At 32.0% G+C, this 24,052-nt stretch overlaps 1 protein-coding gene across 13 annotated transcripts in view; it reads left to right on the forward strand.

The window, feature by feature from the left end:
- LOC107997163 (potassium voltage-gated channel protein Shaker) overlaps nucleotides 1-24,052 on the forward strand; it is a 302,685-nt gene that overhangs the window by 185,937 nt on the left and 92,696 nt on the right. The window contains exons 1-2 of one of the 13 annotated variants that reach the window (XM_062081431.1): nucleotides 2,209-2,551; nucleotides 9,181-9,668. The exons of 9 other annotated variants lie outside the window; for them this stretch is intronic. In XM_062081431.1, coding sequence (XP_061937415.1) covers nucleotides 9,595-9,668 — 74 coding nt within the window. In that variant the 5' untranslated portion in view covers nucleotides 2,209-2,551; nucleotides 9,181-9,594. Of the gene's footprint in view, nucleotides 1-2,208; nucleotides 2,799-5,896; nucleotides 6,121-9,180; nucleotides 9,669-24,052 lie in introns of those variants that run through there. 3 more of the 13 variants (XM_062081430.1, XM_062081429.1, XM_062081432.1) reach the window with 3 other exon arrangements.

Here is a 24,052-nt window from a genome sequence, read left to right on the forward strand (position 1 = left end):
GAGGTTCCATCTATGTCATTAGCGATATACGTGTAATAATTGCAACTAAATGAAATTAACTCGGGAAAGTTTCACGTCGATACCATACTAAATTCTTAACCAACCGATTGTCGCTGCGGACAGCGATAAAGGAACGTTAGTTGCACGGTATAGGCAAGGCTCGTTTTTTTCCTCGACACGCTAAAAATCTCGTCGATAAGCTTGGCGTGTGAAACTGCAACCATTACCTTCGCGTGGAAGCAGTGACTCGTTGGAAAGAATACGTTCGATTTTTTAGTGATTCATTTTTAGCTCGATTGTATTAAAATATATAAAACTGATACGAACGAAGTTCAGAACGTTCAGAAAAATAGTAAAATTCAAAATAAAAACAAATATTAAGAACAACAAATTGGTAGCTTTGTTTTCAAGAAAAATGCATTTGCAAATCCGACTAATTTTCAGCTCAACACTGAATAATAACAGTAGTAACAAGCTATTATGATATGAAAAAAAGAAGTGAAAATTGGAATTAAATTTTTTTGAAATAAAATTTTTTTGAAAAAATCGATCGATATTTTAAAATATAAATTCATTTCTTTATTTAGAAATTAATTATAATGTATATTTCGAATTTAATTTGAATCGAAAACATAACCTAATCTAAAACGCAATTTTGTTATTCTTAATTTTCATCTTATTTTTGAACTATCTCCTTTACCTTATTTACCTTATTTGTATTTACAAGGGATTTCGATACATGATAAAGCGCAATTAATCGTGGCAAAGAATAAATTCCTTTTCAGTCTCGTGGTAAATCCGTTCGCAGGTTATCGGTCGGATCGAAAGCGCGTTCTGCACTGTCGACGCGATCACCATTCGTTTGAAGCGTGAAATCATGGCGGCAATTGTCGGCCACCATTTGTTACGCGTCACGTCTACATTTTTAAACGTGGCGTGCGCGATTGCGAGACTAATTGAGGCCTTGATATCGCTACGAATTACCTGCACTTTACCTCGAGGAACCCCTTTTCCTTCCACGGAACATAGTTAATATGGATTAACTCTACAGTTTGTATGCGACCTAAAAAAAGAAGGGAAACAAAAAAAAAGACACATATTTCGATAATTTTTTTACTTTATCCATTCAAAATGATATCCTTTTTACATTTTTCGTTAAGAGGCCTGGCTAGCCAAGTAATATAATACGTAAATATTGGATAAGTTCCCGAAACGATTTATAACCTAAGTGCTCAGTATAACGGGTCTCAGACTATCGATCATAGCTGGAATGGATTTATTTTGAAACACACCGTGAAATTCATAGGTATATTTATTTTGTTTCAATTCTTTTTCATTGAACGTGGATATTAAAATTCAATATCTCTACTTTATAATTGCACAGTTTGAGTTGTTCTATTATACGAAGTTGTGATTATTAAATTGTGAAATTGGTTCATAAATTTTAATACGATTTTATTAAAATTCGAAGTTCTTTTTTTTTTATTTCATTGAATATAAAAAAAAATGATATAAAAGAATATAAGAAAAAGGGCAGAGAATTCAGTCAAAAATTTCTTCTACGTTACAATATTTATTTATCATGTTAATTTTGAAGTAGATATTCGTATATTTGAACACTTGACATTAATTACTTAATCATTTTCATGTTAACAAAAATTTCAAAAAATGAATTTACCGATTGATCATTTCTTCAAAAATACATCATAAAAAGCATTATTTTAAATAATTTTTTCCTTTGCACGTATAATCTTAATTATTTGCATACGTAAATAAAACTTGATATAGTATCAAAACTTTTTAAGCAAATTGGTCAAATATAATATTTTCTCCCTTAATTCACGTAATATTCAAAACTTAAAGAGATCAGATCAGTTCAAATTTATTAGCATTCGATATATTTTGCAATATCTTGCAAAAAAATAATATTTGTTCTTTTACGTACTAAGTATCCAAAAGTGCAAAGTATCAAAGAGGTTAAGTTAATTTAAATTTCGATCAAGTAAATTTTTCCAGTATTTCATAAAAATACAATAATTCAGTTAGTCCAAATAAGTTAGATTAGATTTATATTAGATTTAGAAAGATCGACGTTACCAGCAATTCCTTCGTTACGAATTCACCGTAGTTTCTTTCGCCACGAAGCGACTGGTAGGCGGAGCCAATCGAGTAGAGCACGTGGCGCGCGTGGAACGCTGCGAACTCGTCGTGCCGCAGTTACCTCTTTCGACTTGTCAACAATAGACGTATCGCGTCGCACAGACCACAGACCACTTTCTTCCACGAGTCAACCGCGAAAACGACACCACTGAAAGTGAAACGTTTCTCTCACCTTTTCGTTATACACCTATATCTATCGTAATTAAATGTAACGTAATCAATAATCGAATCGGAAAGAAAGTGATCATTATCACTTGGTTGCACGAATGGATCTATCAAGAGAAGCATCGAAATTTTGTGTTTCGCGAGTGATCTTGGAAAAGTCGTGAGGCAGTGTTCAGTTTCGTGGTGAAGTGACGAGTTTTCGAAAAGTTTCAGACACAAAGGGGATGTATGTAATGGATCGTCGGTCTGTGTGAAACGATTGAAAGTCAAGGCTCGAAGCGAGTCAGGGATTCATTTCTACTTGTCACAGTTTCGAGTTCATCGAGGGGGAGTGGGGAAAAAGTTGCGTCGAACGGGATATACGAATTGTTAGGGAATTGTCGCAAGTTGGGATCCGTTCGGTTCACTTGGTTTTCAGTGGCCTTGAAAACGTCGATACCACTAGCTGATTCGCCTTCGTTTCAAATCACTCGGTTAGATTAACGTATCCTGTACCGGTTTCCCGCGTTTACTATCTGTCATAGGAGAGAGAAGGAAACGAAAGGAGAATTCATTCGTATTAATACTACGATAAATTTTTTCGCAAATTAACATAATCAGTTGTTTCAAGTATAGTCGACTTTCAGTAATTTCAATAATTTTAATTTTTTTTATTGGTACTTAATAAAATGTTATAAGTAATACGTATAATTTATATTATTATTTTTATATTGATATTTATTTTAACTATTGTACGACATTGATATGTGCAAAATTTTATAAACAAACGTTGCAATAGCGTGTTCTATCTTTAAGTGAAAGATTCAAGACAGGAGTAATTTGAATTAATTAAAAATTAATGATAATTTATTTCAAATTAAATTACAATCTAGATTGCAATTAAGTTTAACTATAAATTTAATTTAATAAATAAATCTAAATTTAAAGAAAGATTTAAAATTATTGTGTTTCTAAATTTTATTTAAATTTTCGAGAGAAATCTTAAAGTTGAGTTAATATTTTTCCAATTAAAAATCATAAGGGAAAAAAGAAATTTGATAAATTTAATTTGTATAAATATCTTAGTTTTTACGTTATCTAATACTTAAAACAAAGTGTTTTAACATGTAAAAAATTCGAACAAATTTCGAAATATAATTATTTTATTTATACAATCGAATAACGACAATCGAATTTTAAAAATCCTCTTCTATAAAAATTAAATTAATAATTACTTTTTCTCAAAGTGTCAAAGAAAGACAAATTTGTAAGTATTCTTTTTCGTTTTTAGATATTCATTTTAGCAATTCTAATAATTCTTCAATTAAGAGATTATTTAAAGAATCATTTTACATGTGATTAATCAAGTCAAAAATCCAAAATTATAAAAACAGTGAACTTTTATAAATTGAGTAGAAAAATGATGAAAATATTGATAATCAGAAATTCAAAGTTAGAAAAACCATATAAAAGAAAATTGATGGAAAGAAAATTTATTTTTTATTATTATTGGTGAGATATTAAATGCGTTATTGGAAAAATATTTTCCGATATAATATAAAATAAATAGGATATTATGATTTCATAATTTTTTATGAACAATTAATTTTTATTTTACCTATTTCAAGAGTAAATTCGTGTTATAAAAAGATGACAAGTATATTCGTCGAACGTAGAATATATGTGATCATTGTGAAATTAATTAAATTATATAACAAAATGGTAACTGATTTTTTTTTACAAAATCAATAATTTCATTGCTTGTAAATAAACTGTGGATCTTTTATGCATTTATGTAAAATTCAAATATATAAAAAACATAGAATATGCAAAAAATGTGATATGTGTGATATGCAAAAAAGCATAGGATATCCAATCTATATCTATAAGCTCCATTTCTTTAATTATGTTTATAAAAATTTGATTTTGCATAAATTATAATTATAGATTAAATGAATATCTATGTTCTTATATGTATATAAATTTTTTTATATACCATAAAAATGAATTTTGTTTAATAAATTTCATAAAAAACAAAAATCTTTATTTTGGATCATCGAATGTTCCAATTAAATAAGTTTAAATTTAGAGATATACACAAGAAAGAGAAAACAAAAAAAAAGAATAAAATTCTACTCTCACAATTTTTATTATAAAGAGACTTCAAATTTCTGCAATAAAAAAAAAGAAAAGCAAAATTGTAATCTCAGTAAAGATTTTTTTTAATCACAGAGGATTGAATTACAGAGGTTCGACTGTATTATTTGTCAGAGGCACAGCGAAACTGTAGTGTAGTGTCGCACAGAGTATCGATTACCATATCTGGACTAGTAGCTGGAACGATAATAGGGGCATAAATATTACTTGAACATTGCGGTCTACTGCTTTTACTTTCTCGCGTTATGCTCGTCGGTCCAGCAAGTTTCTCTTTACCCTGTCATCTTGCCTACAAAAAAAAAAAATGAAAAAAAAATTTCCAACATTTTTCCATTTTTTAAAAATTTTTTTCAACGAATATCGGTTGTCCAATTAAATTAAATAAACGCTGTAAAAAATGATATAACATGACTGTATTCACTAGTGATGGGAATCAAATTGATTCAAACGTTGATAAATAAAATTCGATTTTTTTGAGAATATCTAAAAGAAAAGATACTTTCAAGTAGATTCGAATATAAAATTTAAATAGATCAAGATTTAAGGAATATTTTAACAAAAATTCCTTATTCGTTTAAAATTAATTTTCTTAGTTATTTTTGAAAATAATTATTATAATTTTCATGTAAAAAATGTTTGATAAAATCTGGCATTATTTTTCTTTATAGTTTCTTTAGAAATATTATTTCACGTTTTAATAAAACTATATCATAAACCAAATATTATTTTTAGATAATTACACGTAAAAATTACAGAAACTCTATCGTCTATACTTTTCAAAATAATTTTTTAAAATTACTCACATGATTCAATTGTTATATATAAGAGGTTCGGTCCAATATCGTAGTATTTATAAAAATAGATTTTCAAAAATCAAATATTTGTTCCAAAGTTTGAAATCAATTTACGAAATAGATCAAATATTTCCCAAATATCAGAATAAACATTCATTACTTCTCATTAATAATATTCGATAATTTACCATTCTTATACGAAACGAATATTTGCATTGAATTTGATTTGGATTCATAAGTAAATATTGAATTTGATTCTATCGCTGATATTTACCGAATTACAGCTCGATTATAATGATTCCTCTCGATTCAGTCTATTCTCCCTTCACTCTTTATTTCGTCCACTTTAAATTACATCTGCGTTTGTTAGGTTAGGGCTGACTCGTGTGAATGAAATCGTCGGCCCATTAATTACGTTCTTGGCCACGGCGTAATGAGGTCGCGGCTGTTGAGTGCTCTCTTTGACGGAAAGTTGCCTTCCAATGATATTTTCTAAAAGATCCTCGCGATCAAGCACGTTCGAACTACGATGGATTTCGGCTAATGGCGCTCCTTAACGTTGAGTGGGATCGACTATTGAGTGTCGGTGTATAAACAAGAGACGAGGGTTTGTCGCGATTGTTGGGGATCGTGACTTGGGAAGGATCGTTTTGAATGGGACAATCGTTAGGGATGGATATAAAAAGGGGTGATTTAATTTGAACGAACTTTGTACTATATAATAACCGTGGTTGTTAACGAGACTTTGATATCGGATCTTTGATTGAGTTCTGTGAGTTTATTGTAATTGGTGATAGGTTAACACGTTCAATGCGACAAAATCGAAGATAGTTCCTGATGCTGGATGTCGAACTTTTGATGATAAGTATGGAAAATATAAGTTGTAGAATAGCGAAAAAATTGGCGAAATTTAAAATGGATAATCATATTAATGGCGAAATTTGTATCGAACGTGTATACAAAACGGGAATGTCTGAAAAATTTTACAATTTTTATATTTTTTTTCAAAAGAAAATAAACGATATAATTATATGCAGTTACCAACTGTAGGAAATCTTCATGTATATACGTTCTCTTCGAGTTAGGTTAAATCAAGTTTTATGCCAATCTTTCTTTATTTTTCGAAAATTATTTATTTATTTATTTATTTTTATTACAATAAAATATATCAACAAAAAATTAAAAGATTGACTTTTATCTCGAACGAATACCATATTATAATGTATTTAATTATAATGAAAATTTTAAAGGCGATGTATTTGTATCATTTTAGATGGGTAATTAATAATTTCAAAATTTCAAAATCCAAATTTTATATGAAATACGTATCTTTTTCAAAAAAGAAAATTTTTAACATGTTCATTGTGGAATATGAAGTTCATATATTTTTTAGATGACAAATTTTGATATATTATTTCACGAAAATTAAAATATTTTCTCGTGATTATCTAGATAAAGTTTATTAGTTTGAAAATAGTGATATCTGTTTATCATGGAGTTGAACAATAAAAAGAAAAACCGATTGTTGTTTACGAACATTAGAATTTTTCACAAATGACAAATTTTTGAAATTATGAAAAATTTATAACATATTAACTTATGTTACCCAATCATAAATCTAATATCTAACAAAATCAAATTTTTTCTTTCTTGTAATAATATATGTATTTTTTTTTGTATTATATTAAATTCAAATTATTAATAATGTATTTAAAATAATATTATCATCTCTAATATTTTCGTTAATTCAGTTTCATTTTTGTCACTCAATCAAAATTAAATTACTCAGCTGATATTTTTATATACTACTTTTTACGCTTATTTCTATGTTTAGAATCAATTTTTTCAAAAATCTACTCTTTTTATTATCTATCATTCTATGCAATATACATCATCAAAATGTTGAATATTAGAATTATCAAACCGTGTTCGTTGATTTTATATCTTTTTTTTCTACAATTTATTAAAAATATGCAAATATCTTTGTTAATTAATAGAATAAATTATACGTTTTATTAATACTTTTTTTCTGTGTGATATTTAAATTGCAATTAAAATCACTTTGTTAAATTTTTAAAACAAACCCGTAGAACTTAATTAACGGCCTAATTCGCTTCATCGTTTATAATACCAGAGTATACGAAACATTTTACCGACACAAATAGGAACAAATAGAGATATATTTCGAATGTTGGAGGAAAACAATAGCGTCATTTTCCGATACGCTTCCTTGTTTCTCGCACGATCAAACAAGAAAAAAGAAATATCATATTGGAAACGGAACGAAGAGGCGAATTCAACGAATAGGCAATCGTGGAAAGTTGACTCGAATACATCCTTTCACGGAACAAGAGTCGCGTGACTGAAATCGATGGGCAAAAAAAGTCGCGTTTTATCGTGAATTCATTCGATAATCGTAACTGCGGCGCCCGCAATGCCGCATCGTGTGCGACTTGTTCGACACAGGATTTCGATTTATACGAGAGCCAAACGAATTCTGCAAGTTTACATCCGATTGTTTCTACGCAATGATTGATTCCGCGATTCCGCCCTGGAAAAATTTTCTGTGAAGGTGAATTTTTCGTTCGTTTCAAAAAAATCCGAGTTTAAATCTGAAGGCCATTCAACGATATTATTATTCGCCATTTTGTAGAATGCGATTAAATTGCGATTTCTAGAATGATTTCGTCGCGAAAAATATTTTGTGTGGAAGAAATTATATTGATTGAAAGTTTGGAATTATTATATGGGTTACAAATATTTACTAATTTGGACGAAAGTTAGGTTAGATTTCGAACGAATATTATTTTTTTTGTAAAATTATGATTAAATCATTTGATTTTTAGAATAATTTCGAAAAGTATCTCACACGAGAGAATCGAAATTATATTTTAAAATCTTGATGCAAAAGTTAGGTTAGAATTTTATAATTTACAAAAATTTTATCAAAGTGAATTATTCTTGATATTTAAAATACTAATTTTTAATGAACTACAAGATTATTTGAAATTTATGATTATTTGAGATTTTTTGGCTGGTAATATAGATATTCAAAATAAAAGTTAGAAGAGGAATATAATTTAATTTATTGACTATGTAATTTCTCTTAAGTTGCTCGACATTCTCATTTATCATATCTTCTTTGTAGTTGTATACTCTGGTCGCTATCTCTGGCCATATTTTATAATTCTTTATGTGGCATGAAGTCAAATTGGAATAGTGACGAGTATAAAGTATAACATCAAAGAATAAGCTAAAAATATTTATTAAAATAAGATAATATTTAGAATATAAATATTGTATCCTATATATTAGAAATTTTATTTTCAATTTCCTTCATAATTTAACAGTGTAAAAATAAATAAATAAATAAATACACAAACATAAAAGAGTTAATTAAACAACGATAAACTTTTTATAAATTCCAACTCAAAAAAAAATCCTCAAGCTATCAACAAAGATTAAACATTTATCCTATAAAAACGCAAGAGAAAAAAGCGTATGATTCTACGAGACACTCGTTTCGGCGATGCACTTGCGGAAAGCTCGTTTTCTTCAATTTTCACAGCATACAGAGAGGAACGCGGGGCCGGTACCCTCTTCGGGAAGAACCCTTAAGTAAATCCTTTAAAAAACTTGCTTTCAAGCCGGCGGCAAATCATCATCCCCCTTAAAAAAAAATTTCTTCAATCGCAATCCCTTTCTTCCTTTCTCTTCACGAGAAAACCTGCCACGACCACCTGTAATTCGAAAAACACCCCCATCCACCCCCTTCGAGCAATTGGCGGTTTCTCACGGACCGATCGATCATTCTTTCTTAAAATAAATCGAACGAAGATCGTCCACTTCTCCCCCTCCCCCTTTGATCTGTTTTTTTTTTTCTTAAATCTTAATCGCACGAGGCGGTGCCACGGCCTCCTTACAGGCGCGATCCAAGGATTCCGAGAGAGTAATCAGCAGCGGGAAGGGTTGAGAATCGAGGATATCAGTGCATCGTGCCACGTGGCGGAAGAAGACGACAGAAAGGAAAGGAAAGGAAAGGGAAGGGAGGAGGAAGTTGAATCGAAGAAAGAGAGGGTCGAAAGGGGGATGCTGGACGACCTTGGTGGTCGTCGGTGGTCTCGAGGGTTATTTTAAAAGAGGGGCAAGGCCACTTATGGAGCGGTTCCTGGGGCTGAGAACGAAACGGGCAGACGGTCGATCGGGAAGCGGGGCTGAAAATAGAGCGGCTCGGACGAGATGCGAGATGACAACGGATCTTCCGTGCTCGTAGGCTTGGACGAGGTATTATGAACCTGGAATGGCCATCGAGTTCCCTGTTGCCCGTGGAGATTGAGGTATGGCCGCGGTAGCCGGCATCTATGGCTTCTCAGAGGAACGACACGCCAGATATTCAGATCATCGCCAGCATCCGTGAGTTTCACCGTGAAAGACGAAAAGCGAATCGATACTAGTAGCCGCGATACCCCCCTCTTTTTCTGCTTGAACGTTTTTCTTGCTTATTGTGGTCGCGGGGGAGGGAATCCAGTTGTTTATGGACAGAATCTTTTTTTTAGGAGAAAGGGACGATGGAAGTGGATGTAGTGTACGTTTGAATTCCATTTGGTATAGTATAGTTTTCGAATAAATTCGAAGGTTTGCCTTAAAAGGGAGGGATGATATCTCAAGATTGATTTAAAAATGACGAACGGGTTGCGAATCGATCTTCTTACACGATGCAATAGTCTAGAGAAGTGTATTTCATTGTTCAAAATATTTGGAGATCAATGGAATCTGAACAGATATCTGACATCTTGAGTTCAAATTAAATAATTATTGGCAAGAATAATGAACGAATGTAGTGAGAATAAGATAGTAAAAATGTATTATTACATTGCGATCGAAAAATTTCAAAAATTTCTCCTACTTTTATATTATTTTTCTAAATTAATTTCAACGGATCGGTGAAATTCTATCGATAAAAATAAATTATCTCGTCGATCGAAGATATAATGAAAATTATAGAAATTTTTATGCTTGTTCTCGTTGTATGCGTTTGCTGTAAAAAATCTCGAAATTCGTGTATTCTTTGAATATAATCATCGCTTCCAAAGAATTACGATTCGAAATATTGGAATTTAAACGAACACTACTTTCTCTTCTATAAATTTTTACAGCAAATTTTTAAAAAATATAAAGTTACACGGTTGCTCGTCCATTCTCTTTTGCAGAAAAAATTTTTTTCCGAAATTATTATTATTATTATGCAAATTATACGTAGATTGCTTTTCCAAAAAAAAGGAGGGGCAGCTATAAAAAGCAGGCAGGAGGAAAAACTCGGATGTCCTGCGCGGAATTTTTCTTCCCGCTTTTTTTTATACACATTCCATAGCTGTAAATCGTCCAAACGCGGGCTACGTTGCATGCATTTCCGTTAAACGAATTTCAAAATATCTCCCAACCCGAAAAATAAGCCTTGGAATATTTATTCCTCGATTCGAATGTTCTATATTAAGTGTATTATTGTATTACAGTATCTTAAGTTTATCTATTTTTAATTAAATTACAAAGTCACGAGGATCGTTTTTGAACGAAACGTTGAATTGGAGTTAAAGAATATATTTGGTAGATGGCGCGCGAATAAAGAAGCACGAATGTCCAACTTGTTAGAAAAGCTTATTATTAGACTGTAAACGTTTATGCAAATTGAAATATCTATATTTATACGTAAATTAGGGAAATGAAATTTGAATGGAAATCTGTTTCATTCTTTAAAGGGGCACGCAGTTTACTTTATTTTGCCTTTTATCTTTTGGCATTTAAATTTTTCATAAATCGCGCGTTAACATGCGCGATCTATTTATTGTAAATTTGCAGATCGTTTATGCAAATTTATGTTCTTACGAATATAGAGATAAAACTGGAATAAAAATCTGTTTTATTCTTCAAATAATCGTAATATCGTGAACTTTGCTTCGTGATAGTTTATATCTTTTTTATGTGATATATTAGATTTTTAAACATTTAAATGTTCAACAAATGCATAAACTTTCGCAATCTATTTATTAGTATATGATGATGATTTAGGTTATCTATATCTTAGGTTATCTAGTAAATGAAATTGTTATTGAAATAATTTATATTCAAAATTATTCTAGAACATTTTTCTTGTTATTATTCTTCAAATAATCGCAATATCGTCAACTTTGCTTCGTGATAGTTTATATCCTTTTTATGTGTTGGATATTCCGTAGATTTTTGAACGTTTAAATGTTCAACGAATGCATAAACTTTCGCAATCTATTTATTAGTATATGATGATGATTTAGGTTATCTATATCTTAGATTATCTAGTAAATGAAATTGTTATTGAAATAATTTATATTCAAAATTATTCTAGAATATCTTTAATGAAGGAATATTTTCATTTCACAATTTTTTGACACTTATTTACTTATTTTGATTACATTTTTGATATTCTACAAAGAGTTTAAATTGGTTCTTCTTAAATTTAATCCTTACTTTATACAACGTTAAAGATTGAAAATTATTCGAAAATGTACAATATGTAATCCTAATTGAAAAAAAAATTTACATACACGTTTGTTTCGTTATTATCTCACAAAGCTGAGTGGCTATTATTCTCCTGACCCCAATAATCGAAACTAAAATTTGCTTTCACTTTGACGTATTATCTTACCCGAATTTAATGGAATCGAGTTATAGCCTCTGTATAGGTGATTTATTCCTCTTTTATAGCTGTTTCGAGCGAAACTATCGTTTCTAAGGATTTCTTGTCGCCGAGGGGAGGCCGCAGTTTGAAAGTATAAATGATATCGGTCAATTTGGCCTTCGAAGAAAGAAACTGTCGGAGTAGCTATGGCTAATAATAAATCCTTGCTACATGCCCGAATTTCTCGAAACAAAACCATCTTCGTCGATCCTTTTCGAAGCTTTTCCTTTTTTCCCTCCCATTCTTATTTGCAGAGATCGATAATACAGAAAGAGCATACAGATTACATTTGAATTGCAGTTTTTGAGTGTTAATACGTTTGGAAAAAATTCTAGGGAATTCTAGGGATTGAAATGATGTTCTGTATACTTCTATATCATTCAATGGATTAATAAAATTATATAATAATTTTGTCAATCGAAGATACAATAAAAATTGTAAAAATTTTTGCTTGTTCTCGTTATATGTGTCTGCTGTGTCTCGAATTTCTCGAGATTTGTGTATTTTTTGAATAAAATCATTGTCTCCAAAAAATTGAAATTACAATTTGAAATGGATGAATTGAAATTTAAACGAACATTACTTTTTTTAATATAGTAAATGTTGCAAAAATTTTTAAAAAATATAAAATCCGTGATACTCTTAACATATTAACATATTTGAAAAATTCTCAAATTCTAGAGATTCGTAACGATGTGATCTTGAGTGTGTAAAATCTTAACTTGTACAATAACAACTTTTCCCTTCTAAAATTGACGAGATAGATATTATAAATAACACTCTGTATGTTTCAATATCGTTCAAATTTTTCGAAAATAAAAAAACACAAACCTCTATAAATTATAGCTTTCCCCCCTCTGACTTCACCCTTCTCGACTCGAACCTTCGAATTAACGAACATTTAACGAAACGGCCGAAAATAAAGTCGTTTCAATTACTCCCCTTTCCCCTATTCACAATCAACGAATTAACAACTGCATTAACAACCCCCCTCCCCCTCTCTAAGACCTATATTCCACACCAACTCTCTCGAGCAATTAAGGGCGAACCTCTTAGCAATTAAGAGCCTGCACCGATTGTGGGGACAAAGTTGGGAGGGGGGAAGGGAGGAGAAAGAAGATTCCGGATAAATCTCGAAAAAAAAAATCAGATCCCGATGATCAATCGAAAAGAGATCGATCCTCGATGTGTGTTTCCCTTGCCCGTGCCATCTATCAATAATCTCGGCGGTGCACACTCGAAAGGGTGCCGAAGGGTGGCCACGAGGAGGAGGAGGAGGAGGTCGAGACTCGCCACGGTCGTGGGTTAATTGATTTCCAATAGGCTGACCGGCCTTCGTGGAAGCGCAACCGTGTATCCGGTGGCCGTGTGCGTAGCCCGCACACAACGAACCGCCGATACGTTAACTGCGCGTTGTACACGTTAAACACCGATCGGGAATTCATAGGCGCCGTATCAAGTTGATCGGAATCTTGGGCGCAGCGCGCTTTGCGATGTTTCGTCTCGAGACGGTGATGGTTTCACGAGATTCCTTTCGAAAACTTTTGGAACGGTTGAATTATAATTACGAATGGTTTTTATCTGTTTAAAATGATCGAAAAATAATTGTATTTTCATCTTGAAAGAATTTGGAAAGAATTGGAAAGAATTAAGGGGTTGGTGGGGGTTTTTCTGGTAAATGAATCTCGATTCGTACGTTACGTTATTATGAGAATGTGGCTCTTATTTTTAAATAAAACTTGGACCATTTGAAGGGAGAATTATGTATTGATTTTATGTGTAACGAATAAAAGAAGTGTAATCAAGGTTACTGTAATTAAAGACGATAAATTCAATAATTTGATTAATCGATGAAATGGAAACGAGGAAAATGAATGGAATGAACAAAAATAGATTGTCGCTATTATTATAATAAATTTTGTTTGCAACGATATAATATCGTGAATATTTTTTGAAAAATTTTTTCGTAAAATTATAGAACATGAAATTTATTTTATATAAAATATAACTCTCTCTCTATATATATATTGTAAATTACAGCACAATATATAGAAGGAAAGCTTTTTTTCTTCATATTTCAATATTATTATCATAACAAGTATGCATATACGTGATAATCATGTATCATATTTATTATTATTATAAATTTCGTGCAAGTATTATTAAATTCCTCCCTTTGATAATTATTATTACTAAAATTACTTTTACAAATTAATTACAGTACTACCATCAAAGCATAGTTGATTACTATCCAACTTTGACTGTGACTATCGAACATGATAAGACGTTTAATTTCAATTGGAAACTCCAATGATACCTAAAAACGAGCTATAAATCATTTTGAAAATCGTGGTGATGACGATAATAATCCAAAGGCAAAAATAATGTAAATAGCATTTCGAATACATTCGTGCCACTGCGCTTTCATCGATTGAAATTAATTGGCTTCTATTTCCACTTTTACTTACATTTACTTGTAAATGTTTTAATAATGAAACTAATTTCTTTTTTTTAACTAGTTTTCTAAGTTAAATGCATCACATGTCAAGGAGAGACGATACGTCTTAACATTTTAACCGATATATGTATGCTGGGACCTTGTGCACTTTGACAGACATGTTCAAGAATGAAAGATAATTTTAAACAAACTTCTGACTACAATCGTCTGTTCCCATGGTTGAACAGCTATTCTTGAAACCTTGATACGATTGCTCGAATAGAGCAATTCCTATTTTTCTCTCTTTTTTTTTTTTTTTTTGTTTCTCGAGTTCGAGTTGCTATGAATAATGCGGTCTATGAATAATAGATGGAAAATTTAAAGGCCTTTTATAGCACAATATTTCTTAAGTTAGATACTACTTCTTTTCGAGTTGAGTTCTTTTATGGCACGTCATAATAATTATTTACGTAGAGAGATCGTGAGATGTTCGTGGATTAAAATTCGATCAAAAGAATTATTATTTTTCCATAAATTATAATGGAATAAGATTAGGAAAAGAAGGAACTGTAAAATAACGTTTTTGGATACAGAAAAATTGGCAAAAAAATTTTAAGTTTTAAAAGTAAGTAAATTTTGCAAGAGTTAAACGAGACGTTTATTTCTTCGTTGAAATATTATTACTCGACAACACATCTTCATCGATTTAAAGTACAAAGATAAGGGGATATTGTTCTTCTTCTAAAAGTGATCAAAATCTGTGATGGTCGAATCTATTATCAGGTTCTCAACTTATGAAAACGACATTTTCGTGTTACATAAATGTGTCTTTATAAATAAACTTCAATATACCAATGCACTGAAGTTAATAATTATATAAAATCAAACATACGTTTCAAAAAGATAGATTGTTGACATAAATATAGAATTTTTTCATAATAACTAATTTATTAAGTTATTATAATATATCAAAAAATTAAAATTTGACGAAACTTGGATAAACATAGACTTCTTCATCAAACGCAAACAAAGTTGAAACTTTAAAGCTTTTGTCCTCTGAAAGAGTTGCATTTTTCCAACCGAATATTAATTTATTTCATGGATAGTTCATGAATAGACACGAAGCTCGGGATATTTGTCAAGAAACGACACAAGTTGAAGAAAGCTAAAGGAAAAGCTTCCCGGAATGATCGGTTTTTCACTCGCGACGCAGCAAAACTCGTCCGATAAAAGCTGGGCCGAGGTCTGGCGTCGGATCGATTAAAAAACGTCGAGATGGGTGAGCCTGCCAGTCGCACGTGCATTTCTCCCCGTTGAAATTTGTCAGGTTGCAAGTGTAATGGCAATGTGGACTTTCTGCGCGCGCGAATCGATATTAGTTAGGGGCGCCCGGTGACTTTGACGTATTAATTATCAGACCGTTTTCGAAGCTCGTTTGTTATTGTCTTCCTCGGATTTGCCCGAAAAATCGAGGCCCGGATTCGTCGTTGATCCGCGAATCGAGAAGATTGATAAACGTTAACGAGGCGACCGATGAGAGGTCGGTGATACGGTAGCAACTGTGTGGTTCGAATGAGTAATTAATCGCTCGCAGTGGTTTTGCACAACGCCGTTTTCCATGATTGCGCGTCCTTAATTCTGTACCGTTAGATTGGAGATAGATCGAATTGTTACCTCTAACTTTTACTCCTAAAATATCCTAGAAATTAATCTTAAATCCAAGTTTTAAATTTTAATAAATTTTGGATCCAAAGTTTCGAGTGCAAATTGCAAAGTCGAAATTTAAAAATTTAACAGAGGCAGCAAAACAAACTTTTTTATCGACCAAGCACGAAGATTTTAGTATTGGATTTTCACAAAAGTCTTCGAACGCTATTTTGTGTAAGGATAAACAAGCACAATTAAGGCATAAATTTCATTAGATCAAGAAATATCCTTCTCGAGAACTTCCTGATCTTCTTCTGAAAGGATCCGAGCTCTTATGCAAACAGAGTAAACGGGGTTTAATTAGGCAAATTTTTCAAAATAACCTCACAAGTCCGGTGAAAATCAATTATGAACCGTCTTGAAACTTTGATCACTCGTGATCACTTGTGCAGCACAACGCACGTGGCGACACTATCGGCGATTTCGAAGCGGGAAAAAGAAATTTCGTTGAACGGTGGTTAATCCAATTACAAATATACGAAAACAGTTTTTCGCATAACGTGGTAGGATGATGCGCTATGTATCGTTAGAGCGGCATCTCTGAATACGGTGCAGCAATATAGCTAAAGATTTCGACTTTACCGACCGTTCAAATATCCGCATTTGATACACCAATTCCAAAATGAATACTCACGATTAAGCCTAACTATTCTTTGGAGATATCCAGCGAAATAGATAGATAGCTATAATATCCTTTTCCTTCGCTTTTTATAAAACTGTAGTCCAACTTAACCTGTGTGTATTTGATATTCGTAAAACGTTTTCGTCAATGGAAAAGTGCACGAAAAGTGCAATTCAACGGCACTCGTGTACTGGTAATTAGTTGATAGCATAGATTTATCGAGATTTCTCTTAACCGAATGAAAACGATTGATCGGGATCGTTCGACGACAAATTGGCAATTAGCTTTTCCGAGACGCCAATTAAAGCGCGACCTTGTTATTATCAGTTGGCACCCCTTGACTGATCTCTCGAAGGGAAGAGGCTCCTTTCCTCCTTTGGCAGCCACCTTCGATGAGCCCTCTCATCTGGTAACGTAACTATCTACTCGAGAGGCAGAGGGGGCTGGAGTAGTCTCCATAACTTTAGTGATTTCGTGTGTTGACTGCATTACACCGGAAATGGTTTCAATAGAACGCGTGAACAAATGTATCGATTTTCAATTTTCCTTCAGACGAGTCTGTTTCTTCGACGATGCTTCCCTGTTGAGATATTGATTCGAATTAGTAACTTGATTGCGATCGATCATCGTTTAAATAATAAAATTAATTCGAATCGTGTTGATTATCTTTTATAGAAAGAAAGGCAAATAGTTTGTCGATTTCGTTTTATTATACGATACGTGTAAAGTTCTCGTATTTAATATTTTTTAAAATTAAAATTAGCTTTTGATGATAAGTTAAAGTTTCCTAGGGATCACTAGAATTCTCTAGGGATTTTTCTAAAAGCGTCAAAAAGTGAATATTGAACGACTCTATTAAATATTTTTTTCTAATATCACCGTGTTTCTCATGTTATTTATCGTCTTTTCAAAATTTTTCAAATATAATAAATTTATTTTTTTCGAAAAATAATAAGTATTTTCTTTTTACTTGGTATCATATATTTCGATAAAAAACGAAGCACACAGTGAAAAAGATTTAAATTCATATGAATATCATCATGAAGCAAAGATTAATCAACTGCGAATCGACATAATAACTTCAAAAGTTTGGCACATAAAATTAAATTGCGGTGGTCCAAGCTTAACGTTTCAAAAGTGGATAAGTTAAATGAAGAGACAAAATGTTTCTGGCTATATTAATAATGCAACTCATCGTTCCCTATTGCAAACGTGAAAGAGTGAAACGATAAAATACGATGAACAGTGATTGCGGACAACGTGGACCCACGATTCATGGTGATTCCCATGTGACTAGGCGTTCATCGATCCGATTCGAAAATAGGCGAATGACCTATAGCACGAGGATTTTCAGCTAGCTTAAAATATCGCCTATCATTCTTTTCTCGTCATTCTTCCTGTTTTCATCTCTTCTTCTTTTTTTTTTTTTTTTTTTAATAGTTCTTTATTTGAAAGATTAATCAATATTTCGGAGAGCTGTCAACATCTTTCATGGAATTTGATGCATATCACGAAAACGAGAGAATCGAAGTGGAATGTCAGCACTTTTGCAACTATTTATAGCGTTTCAATTATTATTTTTATTGGATATATTTTATTTAAAGTAAGAATAATTGATTCGAGAAATTGTATTTTTTTTTTAAACAAAGATGCTTGATAATAATAGAAAATGAAAAAATTCTTCGTATTTTTAAGATCTTCTTTATCAGATACCAATAGTAAATGAGAAATATTAAAATAATTTTTTTTAATTCTAACAATAGAAAAATAAAAAGTAAAACAAAATTTCTTTTGAATAATTATTCCAAGTTTTTCGAAATAAAATTACAAGAGTGATCAAATTGGGATTTAATGGTACACGAACATCTTGCTTGATAAATAATAATAATATTTCAACAATATCTGTAATATTTGCAAAGAATTTTGAATTCGAATTAAAATTTTGAGAGAATTTTATAAAATGCCAGTCTCCCTTTTCTGCCTTTGCGTGATCGATAATTCGAAATGATAAATATTCATCCATGCGAATTCTTTGCAAAGGCCACAGAAAATATGTTTGTCGCGGAAGGAGGGTTGGAAACCACGGAAAAGATGGAAAAATCGTAGCTCGTCTTTGATTTGAATTTCAATCGAACGGTCTTTGAATGTTCTTGAATGGTGGTTGGAAAGACTTTTAATTAAATTGAGTATCAATGGAGTATTCACCAAGTTACTACTTACGAATATTGTATAAATGTTGTATAAATATTAATGGAGTAGATTGAAACGAGGATAGATGTTCTTCTTCAGTTATTTGAATTTAAGGAATTCGTTGCGAGTGATTCGAAGCCATTTTATATAAATTTATTACTTATCTAATTTGATACGTCTTGTCTTTCAAATTGGCAAATAAGTTTAAATCGACTCGAAGTTATTTTATTAATCTATTATTTACTTGGTTCGAGATATTCCATCAAGCAATAACTGTTCAATTGATTTCAAATTACAAATTTCAAGTAATTTCAATTAATTAAAATTAAAATTGAATTTTCGATTGTATTTAAATCGTTTAAAATTACTTTTCAAATACCTTTTTAATTTTCAAAAGAATTTCCCTTTGATTTCTTTTTAACTTGAAATCATATATCATCATAAATGATTTTACAGTATGAATAACAACCATACCGACGTAAAAGTAATAATACGATCCTTTGTGGAATATCAAAGAAAAATTATATTGAAATGAGATTTAAATGTATTAAAAAGTATTCAAAATTTTTCCGTTTATTACTTTCAATAATTTAAGATACATAAAATATCATTTAATACTTAATAAACAAAATTTATTATATATAATAAATACGCGATATTTCTACCAATAATAAAAACCCACCACCATTTTCGACATTGGTTGAATGAAAACCCAATACTTTTCGTTACTGAAAAATCGATTTTTCCTTCCATTTCAAATTCGAAACCGGGTGTGAAATCGAAATTAATTTTCCAACTCGATAAATAATAAACGTCGTATCGCTTCAACGACCACGACTCGCAACGTACGAGTGACGGCGCGAGCGAGCGAGGGAGCGCGGATCGATCGCGGGTGACAATTCACGACACACATTTTCCGCGTGCGTGTGCACCCTGCGGCTTCCGCGCCTTTTCCCACGAGCCTTCCTGCCTTCTCTCGATACACGCCACGTATGAATGCGTGGCGCATCGTTAACCCCTCCCGCGTGCGTACGAAGCAAAAATAGGGACACAGAAAGGAAGAGAACCCGCGGAACTGCTCTCGGCTAATAAACTCATCGATCGTTCCCTCCATCCCTTGTTGTATTCCTAAGAGAACAATGTTCGAGCGGTAACTATCCTCGTGGCGGATCTCTCTTTCTTTCTTTTTTTTCCTTGTGCAAACTTCGCGTTGAACCCAGTCGAGGGTGGATTTTCGAATGAGCGTGCAACCTCGAGGAAAGATTGTTTTCCCTTTGTCTTTGTGAGAGTTGGTTTTGTCGAGGCTCGCGATGAAAAAAATGTGATTATCGTGAATGGTGACAGGGTAGAGTTTGAAGAGAGAATTCAAAGATGTCAGTTGTGGTTCTGTTGGTGGTGGTTTAAATAGATCAGGGTTTTAATTATGGAATACGTGAAACTAGGAGACCGAAGTATTAATCTGAGAAAAATTATTTGAGTTACGGAGAGGCGACATTTGTCATAAATTATCTAAAAATCTAATATTTTCAATGACTACACCGTTTATAAAGTGCTCGATATATTCTTCTTTCAATTGTCTTCTTGCAACATCGTCAAGTGCTCGTATCATTCAATTTTGTGATTTGACAAAAGTCTCTTGTATGTTCAAACGAATATTAGAGAAAATAGAAATAGATTTGAAGAATATAACATTGACTGCTGTTAATTACTAGCCAGAAATACTATTGATTTCATGATTAGTGATTAAAGTGAAATTATCTGTAGTTCTACAAATATGCAAATATGAAATTAAATCAAAGTAATTGAATTTATAGTCATCAGTAACTAAAATGACAATATAAACATTGCTTCGCTTTCTTCTGGTAGATAATTTTGATAATCGAGGGAAAACAAGTGAATGTCCATGTCACGAATTAATAAAAAATCGAAAGGTACGTACTTCAAATTGAATTTAGTTAAAAATTAACAAAACTCTAGATTTTGTCAAATGCTATTGTAGTTACATAATTCTGATGACACGAACTTTATAGAAGCCAGTTATGATTGGGAAGAAGTAAATTCTAAGCGATAATAACAAATATATAAATCTTTTCATTTGATTGCCATTTTTTTTATTGGTTAGAACACGAAGGCGAGAAAGTTATTTACCATTTTCCTGGCTCGCAGAAAAAATTTCACGAGGGGTTTTAGTTGGGAAAAGTGTAAAGGATGGTTATTATTCGAGGACCAATTTATTTCAAGTGTGGTCGTAATAGAGGGCGCTACACGTTACTGGCATAAAAACCGAAGCTTGTGGGGCGATATTAATTTAACCTTGCCTCGTAAAAGAGCACAATCATCGGACAACAGCATCCCTCGATGCAAATTTCATCATCGTTTCTATAGCGAGCCAACACAGGGAGAAAGAAAGAATAATAACAAGGAGTTTGAAATTTTTCAACTCTTGCGAATTTTTATCTTATCGAAACTGGAACTTTTTGATAAGTTTTCTGTCCGTTATCGAAGCTATCGTGTCTAGGATGTAAAATATGAGGCGGTTACACAACTTTAACCTTCCATGATGCAAGATCTATCACATCGAGCAATATTCTATTTTCGTCTGTCGATAAAATTATTGAATATGATATTTCTTTTCAATATTACACGTTTTATTATGATAATAATCATATTTTTCATCGTGAAACGATTACTTTAAATCCAATTGTTACATTCTTTCTCACCACTAAATCCATCCTTTTAATATAGAATTTTATTTTGGACTGATTCGCACATGGAGTTTTGAACGAAATTAAATAAATGGTATCTGTTGATTAAATTACATGGGGAGACGTTAAAGGGAGAAAAATTCGATTTCACGAACTTGTCAGTATCATAAAATTGGATTGGGTCTGGTTGAGGTTAGATCTGGTTAAGATGGAACAAAGGATAAGTTAGGAATTTATCTTAACAGGTTTCTTGTAAAAATATTTCACGATGATTAGTCGCCTTTATCGATCGATCCGAAAATGCATTCAGCGCCTCTATTCCCGTTTATCGAATTTACTTGAGATTCGGATCTCATCTCCAGCGATCCACTTTCGCCAAATTTTATTCCATCGTGAATATCTTTGAAAGTCTTATTTAAACGCTTTTTTCCCCTCCATTTAAATAAGAATCGTGAATTTTGCAATTTCGCCTCGAGAAATACGTCTCTGCAAATACATTTATCGATCGAGCAAAGTGATCGTGTGTGCTCGATGAATCGGGTTACTTTGAATGGGATAATTGAAGAATGGAACTAGAATGAGGCAATGGAAATGCAGAAATTAAAGTTTTTAGATGAGAGAATTATTCGTTCGATAAAAAAAGTTTATTATATTATCTGTTTAATATAGACAAAAATAAGAAACATGAATTGATGTTTGATTTTTATTTTCCTTGTCACATCAACTGTTTTGCAATATTAACGTTTCTTCTATTTTTCCGATCGCTTAATCATTGTTCTATTTTCATCTGTAACATACATTCTGATGATCTAATTTCTTTGCTCGTTATTCTTTTCATCCCTTTATTGCTATCATAATTCATCATATCTACGTTCTTAATGGATAATGGATACCGACGAACGACATTAATTAGTAATGACAGTTGCTAATGTAGAAAGCTATTCCTATCAACGTGATATGCAAAAATATGTAAAATACGTATTTGCATAAAAATTCTAACTCCATCCGATAAGTAAGCTTTCGATCTGTAATTATAATTTGACATTCTCGTTAAAAAACTTTCGAATTCATCATATTTTCGAGAATTGGTATTATTACCACGTCGGTAAGACGGCAGATATTATTTAATCGAAGATGACGTAATTTTATATATCTTTGCATCGAGAGACGATTCGATTAAACTGATGAATTACGTAGAAAACTCGGGGTGGAAATATTCGAGTGCTTTCGAGAGGAAATGGGAAAAGATGACCTCTTCCTCTCTGGAGACTCTCCGAAGTCGAGTAGTCGTGTGAGATGCCAACCCTTCCTTGCTTCTTTGTCTCCTATCATTTTTGTTTTACGCTTTTTTCTTTTCTCTCTATTCGTTCTATTTCGGTTGATCATTCAGAATTTTTCCACAAGCCCTTATGTGATGCATCTCAATTTTTTAAATTCTTCATGTTGTTTGATTAATATTTACTTTGATTAATATATACAATTTAAGATAGACTCTACCACCAACACGTGATATCTCTTCAAATTATCGTCTCTAGCAAGAATCGTATATCTATCTTTAACTTTACTTTGGTTGTTGTTATTATTATTATCAATCAAAGAACATATGCGTGCTCTCGGCCATGTCCAATTTGTAATTTTAACTTTAGTTTTTTCAAACTGAAATCACACTTCTTCTCATTAGTATTACCAACATGTATATACCGTTAATTTTCGTGATTTGGGTATCTGTCGTCCAAGGTAAATTTCGAACTATCATCAAGAACACACAATATACTCCCAAGCAGTCGTGAATTCTAACATAACGACCATGATCAACATAGTTTAACTTTGACGATTAAACGAGCGAATGGACCATTATGGTTGCCACTACCTACATAACAAGATCGATAGCAAGTTCTAGAATTTTTTTTGCGTCATGAAAACATTCTCTTTAGAGAATCATAATTCAAAATAATATAGATTATGCTTGGTTGATATAAAATACGATATTGTAGATCAAGTGTATTAATTGAATGGAAGTTAAGTTTAGACATTTTTTTCCCGAGTTTATATAGGTTGGATCGTTTTAGCCTAACTTTCGGTTTAATTCACCTCGCCTCTGGGAGAGTCAGTCCTCAGTTATCAGTTCGTTAACTAGGTTCGATGCAATTTTTTTCCCCGTGACAGAAGTTTGGAGACAATTTTCGATTGGCATAATTTCAGAATTGGATAGACTGCGCCGTTATGCCGCGCCAACATGCTAGATCAGCTTGCACGGTCAAAAACGTCCCGGTTCTACTTTCGTTAGCCCGTTAATTGGATTTACAAGCGGGGCGAGTCACGAAACAGGCATGGTCGTCTTTAAATTACTCGTAATTTGCGAAATCCTGAATTTTTACTTGCTGTATAAAAACGATAAAACCGCTTGTAATTTTGAATAATTAA

This window comes from Apis cerana, linkage group LG11 (assembly GCF_029169275.1).
Source record: "Apis cerana isolate GH-2021 linkage group LG11, AcerK_1.0, whole genome shotgun sequence".
Lineage (NCBI taxonomy): Eukaryota > Metazoa > Arthropoda > Insecta > Hymenoptera > Apidae > Apis > Apis cerana.